We start from the raw sequence: 24,738 nt of genomic DNA on the forward strand, positions 1-24,738 counted from the left end.
AAAAAAAGCCAACCCAACCCACACTCCAGCACAGCGTGCATCTGGGTTTTCAGTCTTCGCTTTTGAGATTTGAACTCAATGCATCATAGGGAGTGGGAAAGTTTCATCAGGTTTTGTATGAAATCCTAAGACTTGGATCTTCTTCAAAAGCAGACTAAGAAAAAAGGAATTCCCCCATGCTGATGCCAGCAGAGGTCATCACAAGAGCTGAAAGGTTTAAGTCTTCCATTGCCATCACCCCCCTGCCAGACGCCAATCAGAAACCACAGAATGGCTTGAGTTGGAAGGGCCCCTAAAGCTCATCCAGTTTCAGCCCCTGCCACAGGCAGGGACACCTTCCACTAGAGCAGGTTGCTCCAAGCCCCTGTGTCCAACCTGGCCTTGAACACTGCCAGGGAGAGGTCCGCAAGTGACTGATATGGTGCACATTACCTTTCTCCTCAGAGAGAGCTCAGACTTGGGAAACTTCAGCCCAAACAGTTTTAAATTCGCTAAAGGCAAAAGAAAGGGAAAGCAACATTTGTTGGTGTGGTCTTAATCCTACATTGCCCTTACACAGCATCACTTGTACCTCCAGATATTAGAAGCTGCATAGTTCACACGCCATCAAGCAACTACCTCCTGTGAAAAAACACTGGTTTAACACATATTTCACTGTCCTACATGTTATGCTCAGTTTTCCGCCCTGTTCTGAAACAATTCAGAACGTACAGAGCAAGTCAGCCCAACAAAGCTTAGCACGCACACACCTCTCAGATGAAACAACCAAAACCTGCTGTTCTGTGCAGTGCTGCTCTAGAGTGTGTCGACTGCTCCAGGCACTTAAAGAATGGAACAACCAAACAGTGCTGTGAGTACTTGAATACAAATACACCACATCTCCAGGGTAAAGCAGGTCAAAGATCAATACTGTTGAATATAAAAATCCTACTCCATGGGCAAACCAAGCGTGTCCTGTTGTTACCTATGATTAACGACTACAAGATGGAAAGCAAAAAACAACCAAAACCTCCGCATCTGTGATCACCTGTCTCCGTGTAGATGAAAATGAGCCTTACTCACTCCCAAGGCATGCTAACTTTCAACAAGCAGAACCTGAACTGCTGTGGACCTCAGCCTCTAGGGAAGCACTGCTGTGGGTTCTCTCAAGACTAAAAGAAGGGCGAGCTCATGCCGAAGCTGCTCTTCACAAAGCAGCAACATGGCCTCAGAAACCTGTTCTCACAGAGCTCGTGGAAAACTTGTTTCTGAGTTAGAAATATTGTCTTTTACTGAAATTAACCAATAAATCCTAAAGTTACTATGATGGTGGTGCAGGCAATAAACAAATCACTTCATGGGGAACAGAGCTGTTAGACCTGGAATCATGCTGAATTTCTACGCTTCAAAATTCACAAGGAACACAAAAGAACTGTTTTCCTATTAATCACCCCTAAATAAAAACCTGCTTTGTTAATAATCTCTGAAGTTTGAGAGGCACTGATGGAAAGTGTTATAAACCATGCGTTACGTGCCTAGCACCACCTCCTCTCCTCATCATGACACGGCCTCTCCAAGCAATGGAAACTATTTGCACAACACCAAGACAACTCCTGCCTCTTGAGACACTCCTTCAGGAGCCGTGGAGCAATCCCCCGCCTTTATGGGGGTGTCAATGAGACCCTGAGGGCCCTGGTGTCCAAAATCTAAAGGGCATTGACGTGGGAGCCTGTGGGCAAGGGCAGGTATCCTGACCATGGCAGTGCTCACACCCAGACACAGGTCAGGAGCTGTAGAAGCCAGGAGATGTAGGAAACGCTTCTGCAGAGGATCTACACCACAACCAAGTGCTAGCACTGCCTGAAGAAGGAATTAAACCCCTCACAACAAGCTGACTCTACCTGCCGAGGGAGACATCCCCTCCCAGACACCACCACACCTGACAGCGCACTGAGGGCAGCGGGGCCTCTCCTCAGGCCCTCACCGGCCGCAGCCCCTCCGCCCTTCCTTCAGTCCTCAGCCCCACTGCCGAAGCCACGCCCTCGGCAGCCTGAGGGGGCCGGGGCCGCGACCGAGCCGGCGGGGAGCAGGGGGCGGCGGCTCCCCTTGGCGCTGAGGACGGGACGGCGCGGTACCTGCGGGCGGGACGCGGCGCTGGTCGGAACGGGCGGATGGCCGCCGGCTCTCACCTGGGCGGAAGCGGGAAGCGGCGGGCGATCCCGCCTCACCTGCGGCGCAGGAAGCCGGGGCGGCGCGGTGGGAGAGCCGCCTCCCGGGGGACGGCCGGGCTGCAGCCCTCCGGCGGGGGAGGGAACGGCCCGCAGACCGCGGGCGGGCGGGCACGTAGCGCCCGTGCCCCGGCACGGCCCGGCGGGAGAAGCGCCGCTGCTGCAAGCGGCCCCTGCCCGACTCCGGGAGGCCCGAACCGCCTGCCGGGCGGCAACGGAGAGCATTGGAGAGACGTGACCTGAACTGGAGGCTCAAAACAGGGCAGGGCCCGGCCTCTCCGGCTGCTGCTGCTGAAGGGTTTAGCTTAGACATTAGGAAGAATTCTTCCCTGTGAGGGTGCTGAGGCGCTGGCCCAGGGTGCCCAGAGAAGCTGTGGCTGCCCCATCCCGGGGAGTGTTCAAGGCCAGGTTGGACACAGGGGCTTGGAGCAAGCTGCTCCAGTGGAAGGTGTCCCTGCCCGTGGGAGGGGTTGGAGCTGGATGAGCTTTAAGGTCCCAACCCTAAACCATTCTATGAAGATAGGGACAGCGAATATAGGCTGAGGCTCAGGGCTGAAGCTCCCGACCAGGACACTAAGCCTGGATGCAGTAGCTAGTGGGAGCAGCTGCTTTGTGAAATGTAGGCCTTAAAAGCAAAGTAACTTCTCAGGCAATCCTGACTTGCCAGTGTATAAATCATGGGCCTAAAGGGTATACTTCTCAGTGTGGCCACCAGACTCCCCAGTGAGGGAAAAATGTGCATGTGGTTGTTGTAGGAAAGTTCTGGGCTTTGTTTTTTTCTTTTTACTCCCTTGCAGTAAATCAGTGTCCAAACATGAATTCAGAGCCATTTTGAACTCAAATTCCTAGAGATGAGGCAAGCCTCAGCAGCACAGCCCCTACACTTCCACAGAAGGGAACATCAAAAGCTGCAGGAGGACTGGGACCTGAATGGAGTTAAGGGGTCATAATACTTCCCCCACAGAACACCAAACATCTCACAGCACTCACCAGAACCAGCACTGCTCCTAACACCACTCTTGACACACACTGTCTTACCTGTGGCTTTCAAGGGATGCGGCACATTGCTTGCCATGGCAATAAAAGCAAAGTTTTCCTACTGCTAATTAGAATCATAGAATAGTAAGGGCTGGAAAGGACCTTAAGATCACCAAGTTCCAACCCCCTTGCCACAGACAGGGACACCTCACACTAAAAATACTTAATACAATACTAATAGTTGCAAAATACTGGACAAGTACCAATTTAGGTGAAGTTAATTGCAGGAACTGTGGGTGCTTTCTACCTCTGAAACACATACATTAGTCCACATTCAGATTTTTGAAGATATATATGTACACAGACATAAAATGGTCAAAGGAAACTCCAAACCCAGTTTGTATTCTGCTTCCTGGTTTCACTAGTTCATTTGCAGACCTTATACAGCCCTTATAGCTGCATAGGGTAAGGGCTAGAAAAGGTTTGGAAATTCATTTTACCTCTTAACTTCAGATTGTTTTCCCCTCATTCTAGTGCCCGTTTTATCTTCCTAAGCGACAGCAGTTGCACTAAAGCATGCAACATGCTACGAACACATCACCCCATCCTCTTCCTTTAAAAATTCAGACTCCAAATGCCTAACTTCCCAGTCCTTACTCTCAGCTTTAATTAATGTAGCGCTCGTGAGAAGTGACAATTTCCTTGACAGTGATGAACAGCAAGTCATGTATTTATCCATCCAAGAGATGCACTGCAGACAAGAGCCAAGCACTTTTCTCATCAGTGCACCTCAGTCTCGATCTCGGAGGGCTGAGTTCATGACAAAATACACTCTGGCCCCGGCCTTTCGCTTCCAGTTGCTGGAAGGAGTATCAATTTTCATTTGCATACTTTGCTAAAGTCAAGACTGCCAATTTGGTTTACACAAATCTCCCCAAAAGCTGTTAGATGGCAATATTTCACATCACTGGCTGAGCTCTTTGTCAGCCATCCACACGTTTTAAATCCGTGGTTTGAGTGATTCTTTTGAGTAGCTGGGACTGTGACAAAGCTCTCATTGGTACCAACAGACTTGGGTACAAATCGCCATTCACTCACCAAAATCACGACCAACAAAAACCAAAGGACTTCCACAAGGGCTGTGCAATAACAACATTTTCTCAGACTTACTTTCCCTCTTTTGCAGTTTCTAGGTCCCTACTTCTCTTCAGGAAATGTTGCTAGAGCAGATGTAAGCTTAAGAGAGTAATATTGCCTTTCCTGGGTGAATTTACTCCACATGGTCTACCTCCTATAAACAGTTCATAACCTCCAGAAGTTCACAACTGACAACTGATGCCTTCAAAAATCAAACAGTACAAGGACATGAAAAAACCTTCAAATAGGTTAGTACTTGACGAAAAGGTTGGTAATGATGGAACCCCAGACTGGCTTGTGCTGGAAGGGACCTTAAAGCTCATCCAGCTGCAACCCCTGCCACGGGCAGGGACACCTTCCACTGGAGCAGCTTGCTCCAAGCCCCTGTGTCCAACCTGGCCTTGAACACTGCCAGGGATGGGGCAGCCACAGCTTCTCTGGGCACCCTGGGCCAGCGCCTCAGCACCCTCACAGGGAAGAGCTTCTGCCTCAGATCTAATCTAAATCTCCCCTCTGGCAGGTTAAAGCCAGTTTAAAGTTTTCATCACCGCAAAATGCCTTACAAAGAGAAGACACTGATGAAAATAAAAGCTTGCCTGCTCCAGGCATTTAGGATCCATCTAAAAGTAAAATAAACAGCTTTTTAACAATAAATACCATCATTTATATGTGATAATAAAGTGAGAATTCTGAACTATTTTACTCTGACTGCTGTGGGCATGCAGGACAGAGTGACACATGGCTGCCACAGCATTGCCCAATTCAGGGCCATACAGACCATCCTGTTAACCACTTCTGTGGGCTTTTAAAGACATTTTCAAAGTACCAGACAAATCCCAACAACACCAGGGACACCCTCAGTGACCAACACCCAGATAAAAGATTTCACCTGGCGGGCCAGAGTCACAGCTTCGGGGTCTGGAAGCACAGGGAGGATTCACCTCTCTTCTCTCAGGAAGTGCCCTCACCCTACCCACAGCTCCCCTCCGGGCTGAGACACCAAGGCAACTCCTGCCCCTACTGATCCTGATCCTCACAACCCCAACATTCGGCACACGCACCCTTCCCTTTTAACTCCGCCCCACACCGGCGCCCCGCCTCTCGGGAGCCCGAACAGAGGCGGAGCTACTCATGGCCGACATCTTAAGTAAGGGCAGGTGCGCACCGTCCCGCCAGGTGCTGGTGGTGGGTGCCGCCATGTTTCCTCAGGGCACAGGCGCCATCTTGAGTAGGGGCACACTCTGCTTTCATCTCTGACCATTAGATGCCTCGGGAGCCATGTTTACTGAGGTCAATCTTTCCCACATCCCACACCGGTTCCCTCATCAGCCCGCGAACAACCCGTAGGGCCACGCTTCTCTCCCCTCCCCGCAGGAAAGTGGCCTTCCCCTCGCCGCGGGGTCCGCTCCTCCCTGCGGCGTCTCCGGGGCATGCGAGTCAGCTGACGGCAGCGGTGGTTTCCATCATGGCTGCCCGCCCGCCGCGGCTGCCGGCGGGGCCGGGGAGGAGAAGAGGCGCGGCGGAGGCGCGGATCCTGCTTGTCCTTCTGTGGTTCGCGGGTGCGGCTGTGGAGGGAGCGGCGGGCACGGAGCCGCCGTTGAAGTGCGACGAGCTGAGGCTGGGGCAATATCCTGAGCGCGGCCGGGGCTGGGGCCGTGCGGTGGGGGCTCGGTTGCTATGACAATGGGGCCGCGGAACGGCTGGCGGTGCCTGAAGGGAGACCGCTTGTCCAGCCGCCTCGGGTGGAGGGAACCGGGGAGGTGGAGGGTGTGGGGGGGCCTGACAGGGCTGGTGTGTCCCTCGGGTGTCAGGAAGCCTCAGGTTAGGAGCCCCGAGGGGGTCTCGGCTGGAAGGAGCAGGAGAGGGCAGGTCTTGGGTTCATTTTGGGGGTGTACAGTGTGTCCAAGGTTGGGGTGCATCCAGTTTTCAAGGAGTAAATCCCCTGGGATGAGACACCCCTCTTCCCCATCCCTCCACCTTCTCATTGTTTGCAGGACACTTGAGTGGGACACGGTGTCTTTGTACCATGTTCTGTGCAGTCCAGAAGAGCAGGGTGCACACGTTAGACCTTGACTCTCCAAAACCCTGTCAGGCCTCCCCCAGAAAACGTTTACTGGTGATAGCTGGCCATTATGGATCATCAAAAGTGTCAGGAAAGAAAACCTTGAAAAAGTTAACTTCATCTCTTGCTTTCCTTGGCTCTGGGCATTCAGATCTATTAGTTCCCGCTCAGTGTTTTTTCTAGTCCAGATTCCTGGACAAGGGGTAATGGATTAAAATTTAAACAGGGGAGATTCAGGTTGGATATAATGAAGTTCCTCCCTGTGAGGGTGCTGAGGCGCTGGCACAGGGTGCCCAGAGAAGCTGTGGCTGCCCCATCCCTGGCAGTGTTCAAGGCCAGGTTGGACACAGGGGCTTGGAGCAAGCTGCTCTAGTGGAAGGGGTCCCTGTCCGTGGGAGGGGTTGGAGCTGGATGAGCTTTAAGGTCCCTTCCAACACAAACCAGGCTGGGATTCTGTGTTCATTTTTAGGTGTCCTTTGAATTTCCTGTGTTACTGCAGATTTCATCTTCTCAACCAAATACCTCAATTTTAAGGTACTCTGATACCGAAATAAGGGAAGAAGACTACGTTAGGCGTGCTACCTTGTTGCCTTCAAATACAGAGGCTGTGACTGATAAGTATTGTTCCTTTAGGTAGTGCTGACTGCAGCACTAATTAAATGTGGAGCTTATGCGATATATCGGTGTATTAAATTGGATTAGGAGATTTAGTGTATGGTAATGTGCTGTTCCTATTTTGGGGGATGGGTAGGAGCTAACATCAAGGTGCATCCTAAATCCTCAGGGTTTAAAGAGGGTGGAATAAATTACTGTTAAACCTGTTCTAGCGTCTGATATGAAAAATGCTTTCCTCAATTACCTGAACATATATGTGCGGCGAGCCTAAAATAGACAATAGTACCCAAGAACCAATGAATTGCACAAATCACACAGCATATGGTAAGGATTTCTAACTTATGTATTGACACTAACTACATTTTCCAAGGAAGTGTTCAATTTATGCATTTGTGTATCTGCTAGATGAGCTTTATAAAATGTGGGATTAGTAATATCATTAGTATGAAAGCCTAAACCACTTGTGTGGATTGGAGGCTTTACTAAAGAATGAAGGAATACATTGCCTCTGATTGGTACATTTGTAAGTGAGGTTTCTGGTAAATCTCTTCCATGTATGCTATATCCTCTAGGCTCTGTCCTGCACTACTGTGATTAAAACAAACCATTCCTGTCATAACGATTTTGCATATAATTATTAAAAGAATTGACACATGACAGAACAGACTTCAAAATCTATTTCTTTACTAGAAATACTTCAAGGGAATGTAGTGCCTTCCAACATCAGGAGGTTTTGGTGACGTAAGGCTCTGTTTTGAGAGCACTTACATTTATTTTGATAAGTTCTGATGTACTTTGGAGTACAACAGAAAAATGCTTAAATTGATCACTTGCTTTACCACTTCTGTGTAGCTTTTCTAATGTTCTCAGGTGTTGAAATAAGTGATCTCTGTGTTTGTTAATAGCACAACAGTTTTACTTTATGTGCATTCATGTTTAAAACACATTTGTATGCTTGTTGTCTTTCATGTTTTGCTTTCCATAAATGCTGAATGATTGGCTTCACTGGGATGCTCAGGGATAGGGAATGTTTCCCAAATACTTTTCAGAGACTGGATGAAAATACTATTCAAAATGGATCTTTTGTAAAGTTATTCAGTCTTTTACATCATCTTTGACGTTGTGTCCCTGATTGTAAATAGCCAGTCTTTGAGCAGAAAGTGCATGACGTAGTTTGTGATGATTCTCAGCTCAGATTGTTGTCTAACCAATTACATTGTGGTTGTATTTAATACAGTACACACCAGAACAGGAGATAAACTTCAGAGCAGAGAAAGTTGCTAATAATTAACATGTTGTTTTCTATGTCTATATGGTGTTTTTACACATAGAGAAGGTTTTAGATTGTTCCCACAGTATTTGAGCTGTTTTCTTTTTCAGTATTACCTAAGTAATAAAAACTTAATCTTTTGGATCATGCTTGAAGCACTGCTGTTTCTGAATACCTTTCTGATATCCATCACCCAAGCAAATTAGGGTTTAATTCAAAGCATTGAAGTAGTCTTATTGAGTAACAGGTTTGGAGTCTTACTGGTGTCAGATTGACAAGATAATTGTGGCCTTTTCTATATCAATATACGTTAACTACTGTGAGTTTCTGAGCAGCAAAAAGCAATGTCTTTCTTTGCTTAATTTTTCTACATGAAATAACACTGGATAGTGACTAATAGTCTGACAATACATTGCAGACTTCTAGCAGATGTCACTTTCTGCTGTGATATCCACTTTGGTTCTCTTAAGAGTCAAGCTTTAGCTTAAAATAGTGGGATAATAGCATATTAGGGTTCATTCAACCATAGGGTTGAAAGACTCCTCAGGAACTTATCTAGTCTGATCTCCTGCTCAAAGCAGCATTGGCACTCAATTCACACCAGGTTGCTTGGGGATTTGTGCAGTCAGATCTTGAAAACCTTTAAAGATATGATGGCACTACACCTCTGGGCCACTTGTTCCAACATTTGACTTCTCATGATGCAGGTGTTTTCTGTATGTCAGGTTCAGCTTTCCCATTGACTCATATTGGAGCCAGAATGGCAATTAAACCAGAATTAGGGCAGCAGTTAGGTTTGTATAATTTACTTAATATGTAGCAAGGAAAAAATACAAGTAATATGTATGTAAGTTTCTATGACTTTTTAAAGTCATACAAATGACTTAAAGTTATTTAAACAATGAGTGTGTACTGTGCTTTGTATCAAGACTTGCACAGTAGATCTTCATTTGTTCATTTCACTTGTGTCTTGTCAGAAAAAGATGCTACAATGCACAGTTACTGCTTAATTTCATATAATTTTTTGTCCTCAGTTCAGTGTCTGCCAGCACCAAATATTACTTGCAAAGATCACCTTGGTGTAGAAAAAGTCTTTACAGGACATGAAGTTGGATTTTACAAGCCTATTGCATGTCGCAATGTGTAAGTACACTGTTACCTTTTGTTATAATTTATCTATGTTTTCACATTGGTGTTTTTCTAAGACAGTTTGATGTGTTGACAGATGGAAAAAGAGAAGATAGACCCATACACCTATTGCCCAGTACTTAATCCTTTAATAGACACAATAAGCGATACAAGGATACAATATTCACGTTTATGAGTAAATCTGTCTCTGATTTAGACAATTTGTTTAGTTATGTTTGTGTCTTTGCTTTACCTCAGTATTTTACCTTTGCTTTACTTAGAACTTTACCCTGGCAAAAACTTGCCCTAAACGCTAAAGGTACATTTCAAATGTGTTTAAAATCCACACAGCTGCTGAAAGGAGCTGTCTGGGGACACCTCTCTATCCCTTCCCCTGATGTACCATATACTGAATGAGAGAACTGATCTGGGTTTGAACTAACTTGGATCACTTCCCCAATTGGAGTCACTTCAGGTGCTTGTGCCAGCGTGAGAATGAGGGCAACTCAAGGATGAAGAAATGGAGAAAGGAGGGCTGGACTGCACAGCTATGTCAGTGTTGGTATTGGTTTATGCCAGTTTGAAGTGTTGCCTGTAGCTGCAGCTTAAGTTGTAGTACGCGTGAATATTGGAGGAGTTTAAGTCTCAATCCAGTTCCTCCCAAAATCTCTTTCAGAGGAACTGTTCGCTATTTTTAAACAACCTTTGTGTTTAATCAAATCCTCTGTGTCTTAAGAATTGTTTCTGAAACGTGAAAATGGTGGGCCATGTTTTTCTAAAGCACATTGTGAGCAGTGGAGAGCTCTGGGTATCAATAAATGTTCCAACTGGCCAATGTTAATGATCAGCCAACACCTGTCAGTACCATTTGTTTCTCCTTCTTGTGGGCTTCATGCAGGAACCTTTTGCTTTTGTCCTACTGGAATCTTTGGAAATTAAACCACCAGTAATATTCACTGGGTATTTCTTATCACACCAGTGAGCACATAACTCTAATGCAATTCTTACTGCTCAATAATTTGCCTAACTCTGAAGTACAGCTCTGCCTCTTAGTTTCATAAATATTTTCCTCTGTATTTAGTCTTGTCGACAGTCAAAGCTCAGCAAATTGAAGAAAACATATTATTACATCTAATCAAATTTAAATGCTAGCAAACTAGACTTCAGTCACATTTTTGTCCAGAAACAATTGCATTTCAGTCCCATCTGTGATGGGGTCTGAGAACAAGATGAGCTATACTGGTTTAATAAAATTGCTTCCTCTTTGGAGTAGACAGTAATTCTTCCATTTGGAGTTTTTTGTATATGTGTATATTTTTTGTTTAATACATTTTCTAGAAGCATGTTTTAAATGTAGCTTTTCATTACATTTATTAATTAAAATATATATATAGGCAGAAAAATGTCATCCTTCTTGGGATGCCTGTTACTTGATCATAACGATTCTTTATGGTGAACTAATCAATGACTATACTACCAAAAGAACTTGCTGTGGCTTTCCCAGTCTCATGACTGCTCGTATGGCAGAAGGGGGACCCTTTGTAGGCTTGCTGAAGTCTCCAGTAAAATACAACTGGGAATGTAGGAAGAGTTATTGAAACATGCCTTTGATAAAGTCCCAAAGCCAGGTAAAAATGGCAGCAAGATGAATACTGCCATGCTTCCTATGTATACTTGTCTAAAAAGTTGTTTAATCGCTGATCCTTTATATAAGCCTTTTATAAGCCATTTTGAATGTTACCTAATTATGAGAAACATTAAGTAGGAATCTCCTACTACTGCCTTTTCTACTGCTTTTTGTAGATTTTCTAGTCTTGTCTGAGTTTTGATGGAAATTGTACCTGTCTTCTGGCAGAAATAACTGCACATCATTTAACTAGAGAATTATTTTGTGAAGGCATCTTCCCATTAGCAGGATTGTCCTAGCATGGGGACAGCAGATTCAGCTCTCTTCCTAGCTTTTGGAAAGAACAAGTCAGCAAGTTTGCCTTAGCCAAACTGTAATTCAGGAACAGTCCAGATAACAGTTCTGGGATCCAGTTATTACAGAGCAAGACCAGGAGATGTTATGTGTTGTATAAGTGAATGTGTTCAAGTTCAGCTGCTCCCAGTGTTAGTTCAAGGGAAAGCTTGTAAGTGCTAATGAGATTACTCCAGCAAAGTCAAGGTTGCTTTGGTTTAGTTTTAATTTGATGTTTTGGAGGTAGTTTTTTTTCCCCCTGAACTCTAGAACTCCCCACATGGGCACTCTGGTATGTATTTTGCTTAATATGTGCAGGCCATGACTCTGCAGGCTTGAAATGTCTATTGCTCAAGTATTGCCATTCCAGGAAAGGAGTCCACAAAACAGTACTCTGTGAAATTCATGAAGTTCAGTGTGGATGGGTCCTTGAGAAGTGCTAAGAGAACCAGAAAGAGCACAGGAACCACCATGACTGACAGCACTACCTGTGTATTATTATCAACTGATGTGGAAGGTCTGGAAGAACGTTTTTAGCATGGCAGGTGGAAGAAACATATGCAGAAAAAATTAAGTGCTGAGAAGCAAGAAAAAATCAGATGAGGAGCTGAAAAGAATTTGCATCTTTTACCCAACTGTAGAAATTCACTTAGATGCCTGGGATGTGTTATTTTCCTACTCGCTGGTTTAGTCTTCAGTGCATATTTTTGTCTGAAAGAGTAAGACAAAGGAAATTCCAGAGTGGATGCAGCTTTGTTACACTATTAACATGCTTCCATTTCAGACTCGATTTCTTCTGCCTATCGGTTTGATGCTGACTAGGTTGCACACTGTTCTGCTTTTAAAAGCATCTCGATGTGTAGGCAAGTGCTCGGTTTATTGCTAGTTTCGATCAGGAGCATCTCAAATGAAACTGTGTTCCCACCTTCTGTGTAAGAGCTTGTTTTATGCTTTCGTGTCCTTGGAGAGTTGTTGACACTTGTGTAGTTGATAAACAATTTCCAACAGTTTCCCTCAATTTTCAAATAAAACCATTAGTGTTCTTTACAGTGGAAACAAGACAGTTCTAAAGATGGTAATTTACGTTGCGTTAGGTTCCAGGAATGCCCAGTACATTCTGTGTTGCTAATAAGCGCTAAGTAACAAATACTGAGGTAAGAGGCATGATTTAATCCCTTAATGTTGCCATTAAGTTTTAAAGTCAGTAAATCTAGATAATAAGCAAAAAGGTGGATCTTTATTTGGCATTGAAAGTGCTTAATAAAGGTGCTTGGATCTTTCTCAGCTCCTGTCTTTCTGAAGCTATGTCTTATTCAACTGTCAACGAAAAGCTTAATTTGAACGTATTATATAATTGCTGGGACATAGTAGTGCATGTATCAAAGCAGTGAATTATTGAATATTTTTTGAAGTTCTAATTACATTTGGGTTTGCTTTTCTTTTCAGAAGCTAGCTGCTCGCGAATGCAGCAAAGGGGGCAGCAAGTTCCAGTACTGACAGCTATATGTTTCCAGCTCACTTATTAGTATAAGTTACTTACAAGTGAAGTTACACATGGTTAGGTGGCCAGAATGGTGCTTATTAGCATAAATCTCAAAAAATCTGTTGTGTCTGTTTAGTTTGTATTTCTAACCATGGGATGCTTAACTTTAGAATACCTCTTTGTACGTCTTTGTACCATTAACAGTCCTTTTTGATTGTGAGTTTGTGGCATTTACTACCTTCAGAGTGTAGTAAATGGATACATGACCAACCCTTTTTATTGAATCCTTCCTGCATCTTCTTCAGCCAGTGGCCGCGGTTCATTTCTCCTTCAGATCTCATTGCAATTCCTGTCTCTGCTGACATCTCACCTGTCTATTCTGTTCCTCTAGATTTGGCTGAGTGTGAGACTAATGCCTACAGACAGTGTGCATACACCTCTTAGCTTTCTAGGGTTGTCTCGGTAGGGCTGAACTGTTAGGAAGTACTCTGTGAAACTGGGGATTATGTCCTGACAAGAATTCATTATTTAGTTTCAGAATAGTCTGTATTCTGCAAGAGTATAGTCGAGTTGCAACAGCTGAGGTTGCTTTATGGAGGGTGCCTACCCAGTTTGAAAGCTTAATATTATCAATTCTGTGTCTGTTAACTGAAGCTAAATAACAGTCTGTAGGGTTTTTAAAAAGTGAAGCAGCAGGCAAATGACACACTACTTTAATTCTCAAAAGTATGAGTGAATGTATCTTGCAGTCATTGTCTACATTGCTTATTTCTTTTGGCAGAAATGGATACTCATACAAAGTGGCAGTGGCTCTGTCCTTATTTCTTGGATGGCTTGGAGCAGATAGATTTTATCTAGGCTATCCTGCATTAGGTAAGTTTCTTTCGTATTTTTTCTTTGAGATAGAGCTTATTGTTATGACTGAATTGTATGTGTAACATTTATATTTTGAGAACTGAAGGCTGACAGTCATGGTTTTAATATTTACAACTAGAATCCTTGCTTTATTGTCAAGTAAGATAAAATCCTGCATTATCCTCAGCCTGCTATTCTGTTGGAGTGAGTGGTGGCAAATGGGTATGTGTTGTTCCAAAAGATAAAATCCTAATAAGCAAACTTGATTATTGGTATTCATAGTTTTGCTTTATGTTTGCTTTGCATTGATGTTTACCACAGCATTCTTTGTGAGGCACTGAAACAGAAGAGGTTTTGACTTATGTGCCAGTTACTTAAATGATGCTTGATTTTACTAGGAAAATAATGGACAAATTTTACAGTGTTTTGGGATATGAAATTTATGCTGGCAAATAGATACCTTCAAAATAGCTCATAGTATTAATAACAGTTCTGCAGAAACTGGGACCTTTAATAAGACCTGCCTCTGGCTAGTGTTTTTAGGACTTTATTCCCAGGGTGGTATTGCCATTGGCTTTGAAATACAGGCAATATTTACTGGCTTTGCTTCTGAGCTGGGCAAATGGAGTCAGTTTAAGCCTAGGTAGCATGGAACAATGAATTAGGAAAAGGTGCACGTTACTGCCACTTCAGCTTGGAATTTTGATTTCTGCCCACTAAATGCAAATCCTTGTTGTTTTCATAACATTCTCTGTCCTTCTCAGTAATCTTGTGTTTAACATCTGTGTCTTTTTTTCCCTGAGATTCTCTAATTAACACTTACTTTGTCCATCCGTTTCACAAAATGATCCATTTTTGGAAGTGGTCAATAAGGTGCATCTTTTTGTTATTCCATTGCATTTGGAATAACAATTTGCAGTAATTACTTTGTAATATATTGTCGTAATATAGATTTATAAATCCTCCATTCTCCTATAGAAGTTCTTTATGGCTTATGCTTGTTAACCCTACTGGAATGTACCGTAGCCAGTAACCAAAGCTAAAACACTTAAAATTAAACTCTCCCACAGTCACATTTTCAAGCTTTTGGCAAAAGCAAATAGGTAAGAGTAGACCAATACACTGGATTCCTTTACAGCGGTTGATTGGGGATTTTTGAGGTCATCCATGCCTTGGCAAAAAGTGGTTAAGAAAGGTTAATATCATTGAAATACTTCGTGCAAGCATAATAAAGACTGTAAAACGGTCTTTGGTTTATTTTTTTTCCTTCTTTTTTTGCTTAAAGAGCACACAAATACAAGCTGTTGAATGTGAAGAAATCAGGAAAGCAACCTCTTCTTCTCCCACACACTGTGAACTAAACCATAAGTTACTACTGTGTAAGAGCACTATTTTTTCCCTCCATGCTTTAGAGGAGTTTATTTTCTCAGTGTGATCTGCTTGTTGGGGAGGGAAGTGAGGAGGAAGAGAAAAAATCAACTTTACCCTGCACTCCAGAAATACACGCCAGGTTCAGAAACACTTCTTCTACATCCAGTATAATGGAGCAGCCAGTTCCTCAAATAAACTGGAGGTGCTCTTGGAAATGCCAACTGACGTTGAGGTTCAGGACCAGAGCTTGGAGAAGCGTCACAATTATCTTAAATGGTGACTGCACTCAGTGCAGGTAATAACAAAGTAAACCATTTTCCAGGGTTTGGCATTATTTAATAATCTCAACCGCTGTTTCCTAAGGCCAACATTTAGCTGGCTGTCTCCCTTATGTTTTGCTATGCTACTGCCAGGCTAACTGTGTGTGGCTGCTGCAAGTCTCACAGGTCAGCCTCTGGGAACAAGTTGTTTTAAACAATGAAGTACTTTGGGTTTTGCATGTTTAAGTGGCACCACTTCAGTTGCAATATGCACATAAGTTTTTTCTCTAATCAGCTGGAAGACCATCCTGCTACTTTACTACTCTTTCGTCTTCTTAGTCGTTAGATATTTTTCCCCTGTGCTCTCTGACTATTGTTTTGTTCCATGGAGAGGTTATGAACTGTCTCCCTGGCATTTATAAATCTGGCTAGTTTCATCTTGTCAACTCTGGGAGCCGTATCCAGACTGTGGGATGCTCTTCCTGCAGCGTGCATGCAGTTACTCCTCCGTATGCAGCCTCATAAACAGGGCATGGGGGAGAGGAGGTGGTATGTGGGAGAGAATTCTGCTTCTGAGACAGAGGGAGCACAAAGGAGGAGGTGGAGGTCAGGAGACTTTTTAAGGTGTTTGACCAAGAGCAGGCTTATTCTTTGGAGAAGAGCTTTTACTAGAGGTTTTACTAGCAGGTATCATGCAGCACAGCTCAACTTGTAGCTGTGGGGAAGAGGTGTTTTGGGATGCCACACTGGCTGATGTTACCAGTGTGTTCTCTTGCCTCAGAAGTGTGCTGGCCCTTGTAAGCACAGGAAGGATATGTTTTTCAGCAGTGAGCTGTGTTTTCCCTGTACAGCATAGCCTACAACTGATTTAAATGCAACAGATACACATTCCTCCTCATACTGCCTATGCCTGGGTAAAGAGACAAATGTCTTCACAAGGAGTATCTCATTCTCAAAATAACCTAGGTGTTTGCATAGCTCAACTGGAGTGTTACTTACATATACTACCCATTGTATTATATTCATTGTATAAGACACTGCTGATGTTAAAACTAAATTTAAGACAGCCTCCTTCTTCTGAAGGCATTTTCCAGATGAAGTCTGCCTTGCATGGCAACTTCTAATGAAACATTTATCTGTTAGTTGCTATTCCCATATATTTTCTATTAATCTTTCATTTATTCGTACAAAAAATAATATTTTTGAATACCAGTTAAAAAGAAATGTTTATATTCATTTAATATGTATTCAAAATAAATTCCTATTTCAGCAAAAATACAAAAATGATACAAAGGTTTGTTTGCCAAAGTAGCGTGTTCTGAAAATCAAATCAGTATGTGCTGCAACTCATGAGATGGTAGAAAGTCTCTTTCTGTTCACAAGTAAATTCTGCAGCTCAAGTTGGGATTATTTCTGCCTGTGCCTCAATCAAAGAGAAGAAAATTTCCAGTTTTATGGTTATGAACTTTTGTCTTTCCTTGTTTAAGAATATTTATCTGTTAAAAAAAAATGAACTTCTTAATGTTTAATATCTTTGAAGTGTATTCAGGAGGTAGAAAGATGAATATGTGGTTTGGTTCTTCCCCTGAGAATTGAAGATCTTAAATTTTAGGTCTGTTTCTAGATGTGTGTGTGTGTGTGTATATACACATATTTTGTGCGATGGGGAGAGAGTTGGAATGTGATTGCCACAGAAACCTATGAACTTCATAGTGAATGACCTAAACCTATTTTCCTTTTTTAGGTTTGTTGAAGTTTTGCACTGTAGGATTTTGTGGAATAGGGAGCCTGATTGATTTCATACTTATTTCAATGCAGGTAAGTCATGGCTTTCAAAACAAGCTACAGATCTGGTTTTGTTAAAGCTTTGATTTAATTGCTAATATTTTGTTAGCATTTTGGCCTGAAGAACTTTTTTGTATTGAAAAATAAAGGCATTTATTTTAGCACTGTAGGTTGATGTTGTAGAATATGGGCATGAAATATCAATATATTTGCTGTTTGAATTAAAAATTAGATTAGATATCTATAAATACTTGTAATGAACAGCTCGGAAGCTATAGCACCGTAAACTCATCTTTGTCAGAACCTGTGAGCTCTTTATGTGACGCAGAACGTTGAACTTTGCATGAGATGTCCTGCTGTTCCCAAAGTCCTGAAGCTCTGTGTTTGCATGTGCTTCATTCTCATGGAGCCCGTCATCTGGGGTGTCCATGCAGTGTGCAGAAGGAGAGATTGCCATTTCTTTTCCGGCATCTCCTCCAAGTACAAGTCCCATGTCACCCGAGAGCTGTCACTGTAGGATTCATGATGTTTAAATCCCCAGCTGGGGTGACATTTTGTGACATCATGAAATTGCCAAATTGTCTTATTCTGCAGTGCATCCATTTAGCATGAATTGCAGATTGCCTGTGATGAACTTAAAATGCATTTTGAATATGGGAATTGTTTATATGGGTTTATAGATATATACACAAAGGTGCATAATTTTAAAATACGTATCTTTTAAATCATATGCATTCTCAAATTCCTTTCTGTGCTATCACATAGCTATCACATCTTGCCTCAGATCACTTACAGATGCAGTTGAGAGTATTTTTCTTTCATCTCTCCTTATTCATCTCTGTGGTGACCCCACATCAATTTAGCATTCACAGAACAAAAACCTCATGATCTTTTCTCCTTCCCTCCATTGCTTACCTGTGCACTATTTCAGAGATATTTGTCAGCAACCTAATTCTCCCCTGCCTCCCCTCCTTTGTTCAAGAAGAGTGGTTTGGAGCCCACTCATGTGTTACCCCCATTTTCTGACTCAAATCCTCATTGGCTTAACTTAGCACCAGTGCCTGGCTGTGTAATTTGGTTGATTAGAAGCCATAGGGAAATGTTCCTTCTGAGACAGCTCTCGCTAAAACAGTTAAACTGAAGCATAACTTCAAAATAAATCTAGTTTCTGTTTGACTAATTAAGCGTGACTAATTTTATGATGGGAAAATTAGCAGTAATTGAGACATTAGCACAAAGTATATATTTCACTTCATATTGAAAAGTCTTGGTTCTTTTTCTCTTGTAGATTGTCGGACCTTCAGATGGCTCTAGTTACATTATAGATTACTATGGAGCAAGGCTTACAAGGCTCACTATTACCAACGCCACATTCAGGAAAATGCAGACCTATCCTTAACCCTGGCAATAAGTGTCACAAATAGGTGCATTTCAGTTCCACAGATGGATCCAGTCGTCCACTGAAATTGCTGATGACTTATTAATTACACTTCATCAGGACTGAATACTAAATGTACATGGAACAAAGATGATAAAATATGAAAATTCCTCAAGTGAGTGAGTTTACCTCAAAGGCGCCAAGTTTCTTTGTGACTGCTCTATTTCTGTGAGCACATGGTTTGTTGCCAAGTTGTACCATTTGTGAAATGTGCAGACTTCTGCAATTTGCACTGACGTTCTTCTGTGTCTGTGAGTATAATTTAGAGTGTTACAGGGAGGTGGAGAAAGATTTGTTCAGAACAACTATGCTGATCTTTAGTCCATTGAAATTGATGAGGGTTTTAGCGTGGCTGGGCCAGGATTATACTTGGGGTCTGGTTTTGAAGCTATGTGTAGCAGTTTGTAAATGAACTTAAATATCCCAAACCACAGAAACGGCCTTTCTATCCTGTTAGTTAAAATCCAGATGGCCTAAATCTTGTGCTGATGGATCCTTTGATATTCCGTTAATTTAAATAATTATTTCTCTAAAGGTTAAAGCCAAATTTTGGACAAGTTGCAAAATCTGGAGAGTGCTGATCAACATTAGAAATACGGAGGCATAAAAAAAATAGAACGGTAGATAATAAGTCACAAAAAGGGAGTGTGGATGTTGGGGTGCCCTGAGGTTAGAATAGGGAATAATCATTCTGCTTATTTTGATTTTTTTCCCCTCCTTTGCAACCATCTGTAGTGAAATACTTACCTTCTATTTCTGAAAAGAAAGTGGTGTATGTATTCTACAGCTACAGAATGTCAAAAAAGTGAATTCTTTGTACTAACAAAGCCCTTAAAAAGATGTTGGTTTACATCAGTTGTGTTTCAGTGAAATGAGTTCTGTGTCCTTCGAAGTTGTTTGACCAAAGTCTTTAGAACACCCAAGATTTACCTAGATATTCCTTTAAAGAAAAGTATATGCACACAGAGACATGTTAACAGAATCTTTGTGTTATTTGACCAAGTTTAAACATTCCCTTCACCTTCTCATGAAAACTGGCCAGAACTGAGTGAGAAATCCACCTGATACAGACTATATTGTACAGAGTTTTCAAAACTTTGGGGCATTCTTTTGTTTTTTCAGATGAAGCTTTCAAAATGGTTCTCGTGTGTCCACAAAAGGTATTTTTAAGGGAATTACAAAAAATGAGATTCCCAGATTGATCTTTAAAAGTGCAATTTGTGGGTTTTAGACTCTCTTAAACCTACACTGGCTGGTGCACAGAAAGCTTTGTGAAGAAATCAAGGTTTGTTCTAAATCGGCATAACCTGACATATGCAATGAGAATAAATCACGGGGAGTGTTTTGTGCTTAACACTAATTCTTCCCTTTGCACAAGGAAGATGTAGTTTTGGAATACTTGCGTTCTACTTCTGGGTTCAGAAAGACAAGAACACTCTGTTAGCTTCATTCACTTGCCTGATGCTTGTTTTATCTCCCTTTTGTCTCTCTTTCATGGATGCTCTTTGTACGTTTTTGTTTCCCGAAACACTCTCAGAAACAGACAGGAAGTGGATGGAAAAGAACTGTTTGAATCAAATAAAATCTCATGGCTAAGGTCATCTTGTGGCTTGTCTGCTCTTTGGTTTTTAACCCTGAAGCTGATAATATAGCTGTGAAAATAGGAAGATACAATGGGCATCATCATAAAAAATACCCTTGGGCAACTCATCACACAGGATTTCATTCTAAAATGTATTTCCATGTGTACAAGTAGCAGAGAGCTTGGCTTAATGATTTCAGCAGCCCATCTTGAGCTTCATTATCTGTAAAAGAATACGGGGGCTATTTTGTGTGAATCAAATGAAAATATGATTAGTTATGAGGTCCATCAGAGAGTTTGTTAATCCCAGAAACCATGTAACCAACAGAGAGAAAGATCTGTTACTCCAAGTTAGTGTTTCTCTAGGAACAGAAGATGGGTGACAACCAATGCAGGGAATAAAAGCTGTTATGGGACTCCCTCATCCTGATGCTCTCTGGTTTGTGGTACCTGTGCACACTCTTGCCAGGAATGCACTGGTTTATCATTTCTTCCCTTGGGATGGCATTCCACTTGATCCTCTATCTTGTCTTAACAACTTCTTTCACAACCCTCTCCTTTGTCTGTAAAGCCTTTTAGAAATCAGTGCCACAGATGGCATAACCTTTTCAACTTGTATTGAGTACTGTAGAAATCATGTTCCATACATGAACACACTTATCTGCATTTCTACTACCTGTTTAATTGCCTAGCTGAAGTTCAGAGAGGGTTAACTGAGTAAACAGATAGGAACTGCAGGGCCAGTAGTGAGGCCTTTGTTTTCATCGTGCAATTATCAGATATGGCATGTTTGCCATAAGGGCTGTGAAAAGTGTGATGTGAGATGTAAAGCTGTCCCACTGTGCTAATAATAAATTGGCTACAGTAATATTTATCAAAATGTCTGTCCTATGATGATTTTCTGCGTTGCTGCCTGCTTGAGCTTAATCCTGTCAATCAAGTTCTCCACCCCAGTGTTCCTGTAGTTCCCGTTGCTCTGGCTGAGCTGAATAATCATCTCTCTGGATTGTTTTCACGAAAACAGTTGCAAAGCAATAGAAATAATTAGACACTGTTCTATGTCATCCTCCGGCCTCCTTCTCAGATAAAATGGCAGCTGCTGGCCCTGCAGATATTCAGGAATCCTTTCAACATTCCAACAGGACTGAGAGGTATTATTCTGTATCTGTGAAAATAAAGAACATCATAAAAAGTAAAGGCCAGAGTTTAAAAAAAGAATTCGAAGTGCCTAGCCTTTGAAAACCTGTATGGAGCTCTTCACTGAAGATGCTGCAGATACATGCCAGGAGTTAAATCCAAATCTTCCCTAAGTGCCGACGCAGTTCAGTCACGGCAAAAATGACTCCATAAACCTGTCTTTTTTTCCTTTTTTTAGTGTCCCTTTTAGGATTGTTCTGCAGTGTGCTTAACCATGATCTGAAAGAGCAGTAGCTGGAAGAAACACTCAGCTCCGGGCACTTTGCAGTCACACAGTGCAAAAGTGGTTGTACTTAAGTGTGCTTATTGTATTCATAAATTACTCTGTATTGTGTTTCACTGAATCATTGACTCGTTTGGGTTGGAAGGGGCCTTAAAGAGCATCTGATGTTTGGTCAACCTGTGCATCTTTCACTTGTGTTCAGAGCTTGTTTTCCAGAACAGTGGATTTAGGGATATTTTGGAACAAACTGACTTGTTATTCCTCTTGCGATTTAAATCACAACTATGCTATGGCAACTTCCTGTGACAGCATTTTGTTATCCTAAGTGTTTCCCTCTCCACCACCACCCACCACTTATTACATGAAGATATCACTTCTGCTTTCAGGACCTGATAACACCTTGAATGTTAGGCTTTATTATGTTTCCAAAGATGTATTGCTGTATGTCTGCCAGTAAAACTTCTCAGCTCCACAGGAAGGTCTTTGTGTTTGAAATGCTCCGTTAGAATTTTTTTGGAGAACATCTGTTGTCACCCCATCAAGAATTGTTTCCTTTGTTCCTCAGGAGTATATTCAGTTCTGTTTGCTTACACAGCTATGGCTATTCAGTCTTCTTGCATCTCTTCTCCATGTTTTGGGGGTTTTATTTTTAGATTCATTAGGTGTTTGATCCATTCCTGTTGCTTGCTCTGCAGTTTTCAAACCTGTTTCCTCCAGAAGACAGTGTCTAATACAATAAGATTGGGTGCTTAAGCACCCAGCTGGGGAAATGCCAGAGGCAAGATCTTGCAAGCAACCATGCGTTTTCATAAGACTGTCACTAACTGTGTGATTGCCTTTTATTTCACCAACACATCATCCAGCCTTTCAATCTCAGTGTTGTCTCATCTCAAACTACTTTTCATTATTATCAATGGTGACTGTATGGTTTCTTAAAAATGCATCATTTTAAATCATTTAAATCATGCTTTTTAACCAGCTACTATGTTCTGGGTTTAGCCTGTGTCAGTCTGCAAAAAGGTGAAATATAAGAGATTATTGTTTGCATCTTCTGCTTGAATCTGAGGAGAAAAATAGCTTAACTTTAGGCATCTGCTTAAGTGTTTTGCTAGACTGAAATTTGATCAAGACTCTTCCCACTTTCTCTCTGTCAATCCATCTGTGTTTCCCTCAGAACCTTCTAATCTCTGAATTGTAAGAGAAAATTGCATTCTGTATGGAACCCTCAGTACTGAGGGTAAGTGGCTAATAATATTTGAAACAGCTCTATGACATTCTGTGTGTCCAAACTTCTTCTTTTCACTTCAGAGATGCTTTTTGCTGGCTTTTGTTCATCTCTCAGCTCTGTTTATTCATTATCGACCACCTTTGGACATCCTGCAGCAAGTTCCCAAGTACCTCTAGGAGGAGCTGGGCTCTTCAGTGCTGAATGTCATGGCATCAGGTCAGGGAACCTTTTATATGTATGAAGCAAAGACACATTGGGGAGCTGTAGATGTCAATAAAAAGAGGTTGTACGCTTCGGTTTCTGCAGAGAGTTATGTCTGAAACTTAAAACTACATTGTCTCTTTGCCTTCTGCTTCCTGAAGGTGGAGCCAAACCCCCTATCAGATCTCCAAATCTTCTGAAGTTGGTCTTTATGGTACAGCAGAGACTTAGCACTCCGGTATTTTCCCTTGCACAACAGAGAAAACTGGAAAGTGGACGTGAGGATTCTGTCCGGCCAAGATGCATTTTGCACTATGCTCACTCTCTAGATCTGAGACTGTAGCAAAGGAAAAGAAAGGTAATACAAGAATATAAAGGGCAGTCTCAGTGCTGTTTGCACCATGTGTAGTGAATATCTAGTTCCATAAACTCCCAACAAAATAAAGTGTCTGAAAAATCCTGCTTGTCTCAATACAAACTCCATGCTTTTCCCAGTATTTCTGAGTCTTACTCTTCGTGCTTCATTATAATCTCAAACATACTCAGGCTCTGATAATTCTCCATTATACATTTGAATGGCTGCTTTCAAGACTGCAGTGCTCTCTCTGAGAAGCACAGTTCCGAGGCTCTGCAGATGCATATGACACAGCAGAATTTTAGGCAGTATAAAAATTATAAAGATCAGTTTCCATTACTGTGATTACTATATAAATCCTATCTTTAAGAGGCTTAGAACAGGCCTGTTTAACCTTGGTTTGAGCTGAGGCTTGGTCCAACTCTGGTAAGTTGATCACCATTTTTTCCCTTTTTCTTTCTCTCTTTTCTCTGCAGCATCGTAACTTAGTGGGGAGTGGGGTGGGGAGGGAGAAGGGATCCAGCACATCCTCTGCAGTCTGTCTCTGGCAGGGTGGTGTGTGTGTAATCAAGCAGTATGCCTGTCCCCAACCGACAGCAAGACTAAATGAGACGTGCGTTTTGTTACTTCTGAAAAGCACCGTTTCTCCCCTTGGAACCTGTGGTACTGCAGAGCAGGTGTGTGAGACGGCTCGGAGGCAGCCCATCCACAGAGTGCAGCTAGAAGCGCCTGGGTAAAACATCAGATCCTAAACTCTTTGGAGGGCTGTAGAGGTAATTCCTGTCATTTGCACCACCTCTATGAAGGCAAAGGTGTTGGCTTGCCCTGGGTCTTCCCCTTTGTGTACCTGAGATGCCCAGAGCTGCCTCCAGCTGCCTTTCAGGTCAAAGCATTTGATGCTGAGAAAGAAGTTGGCAGCATAACATGCAGAGGTTGGTGTTACCCTGCTCCATTGCTGAAGCATGCCAGACTTAGCTGTAGGCCAGGAAGCAGCTTCAATATGGATACCCATTACTTGCTCTAAAGAAACCCTGCCACAGTGTTTTCCATGTCATGAACCTGGTCTGCGGTGGGTGCTTTGCCTGCTAGCCCATCAGGACTGTAAGGATGAAGTTATTAATGTATTCTGTTTCCTTTGCACAGAGCCTTCTTCGAAGTTCCGTGGATTTACTGTAGGGAAAACATGGCGAGAACATGTAAGAGGAGATCACAGCCTGCAAAGAACTGACTGAGTGTTCACCTTGATCCTGACGAGGCTGCCCACCATATGGGTTGTGTTGGCAGAGGCAGAAGCCTGGGGAATGCAGAGGTGGGGGGTAATTTTTAGGTCTTTCATTCCACGGTCCCATTGATTCTAACCCTATTAAGAGGATGATGCATGCGACTTTTAAGTTATTTTGTTA

At 42.5% G+C, this 24,738-nt stretch overlaps 2 protein-coding genes across 3 annotated transcripts in view; one reads left to right on the plus strand and one right to left on the minus strand.

Annotated features, from left to right (window-relative positions):
• PATJ (PATJ crumbs cell polarity complex component) overlaps window positions 1-5,266 on the minus strand; it is a gene marked incomplete at its 3' end in the record, with an annotated part of 154,871 nt that extends 149,605 nt beyond the window's left edge. The window contains exon 1 of the mRNA XM_080623239.1: window positions 5,212-5,266. The remainder of the gene's footprint in view (window positions 1-5,211) is intronic.
• A 409-nt stretch (window positions 5,267-5,675) lies between these two features.
• Window positions 5,676-24,500, plus strand: TM2D1 (TM2 domain containing 1). Of its 2 annotated transcripts, XR_013957399.1 has the most exons (8): window positions 5,676-5,948; window positions 7,250-7,323; window positions 9,304-9,412; window positions 13,622-13,713; window positions 17,071-17,144; window positions 18,400-18,664; window positions 23,142-23,338; window positions 24,479-24,500. XR_013957399.1 is itself a non-coding variant. In XM_080623024.1 (6 exons), exons 1-6 carry the CDS (start codon window positions 5,788-5,790, stop codon window positions 18,508-18,510), a joined length of 621 nt encoding a protein of 206 aa, XP_080479150.1. In that variant the 5' UTR covers window positions 5,676-5,787; the 3' UTR covers window positions 18,511-20,070. The 2 variants fall into 2 exon arrangements, 1 of the variants encoding a protein (XP_080479150.1); XM_080623024.1 differs by lacking the exons at window positions 23,142-23,338; window positions 24,479-24,500 and having other exon boundaries at window positions 18,400-20,070.
• Window positions 24,501-24,738: the final 238 nt, after the last annotated feature.

The sequence above is a fragment of the Psittacula echo genome (assembly GCF_963264785.1).
Source record: "Psittacula echo genome assembly, chromosome: 7".
NCBI lineage: Eukaryota > Metazoa > Chordata > Aves > Psittaciformes > Psittacidae > Psittacula > Psittacula echo.

Coding starts and splice junctions, on each gene's coding strand:
- TM2D1 (XM_080623024.1), top strand. CDS start 5,788: ATGGCTGCCCGCCCGCCGCGGCTGCCGGCGGGGCCGGGGAGGAGAAGA. Junction 7,324..9,303: donor CACAAATCACACAGCATATG/GTAAGGATTTCT, acceptor TTTTGTCCTCAG/TTCAGTGTCTGCCAGCACCA. Junction 17,145..18,399: donor TCATACTTATTTCAATGCAG/GTAAGTCATGGC, acceptor TTTCTCTTGTAG/ATTGTCGGACCTTCAGATGG.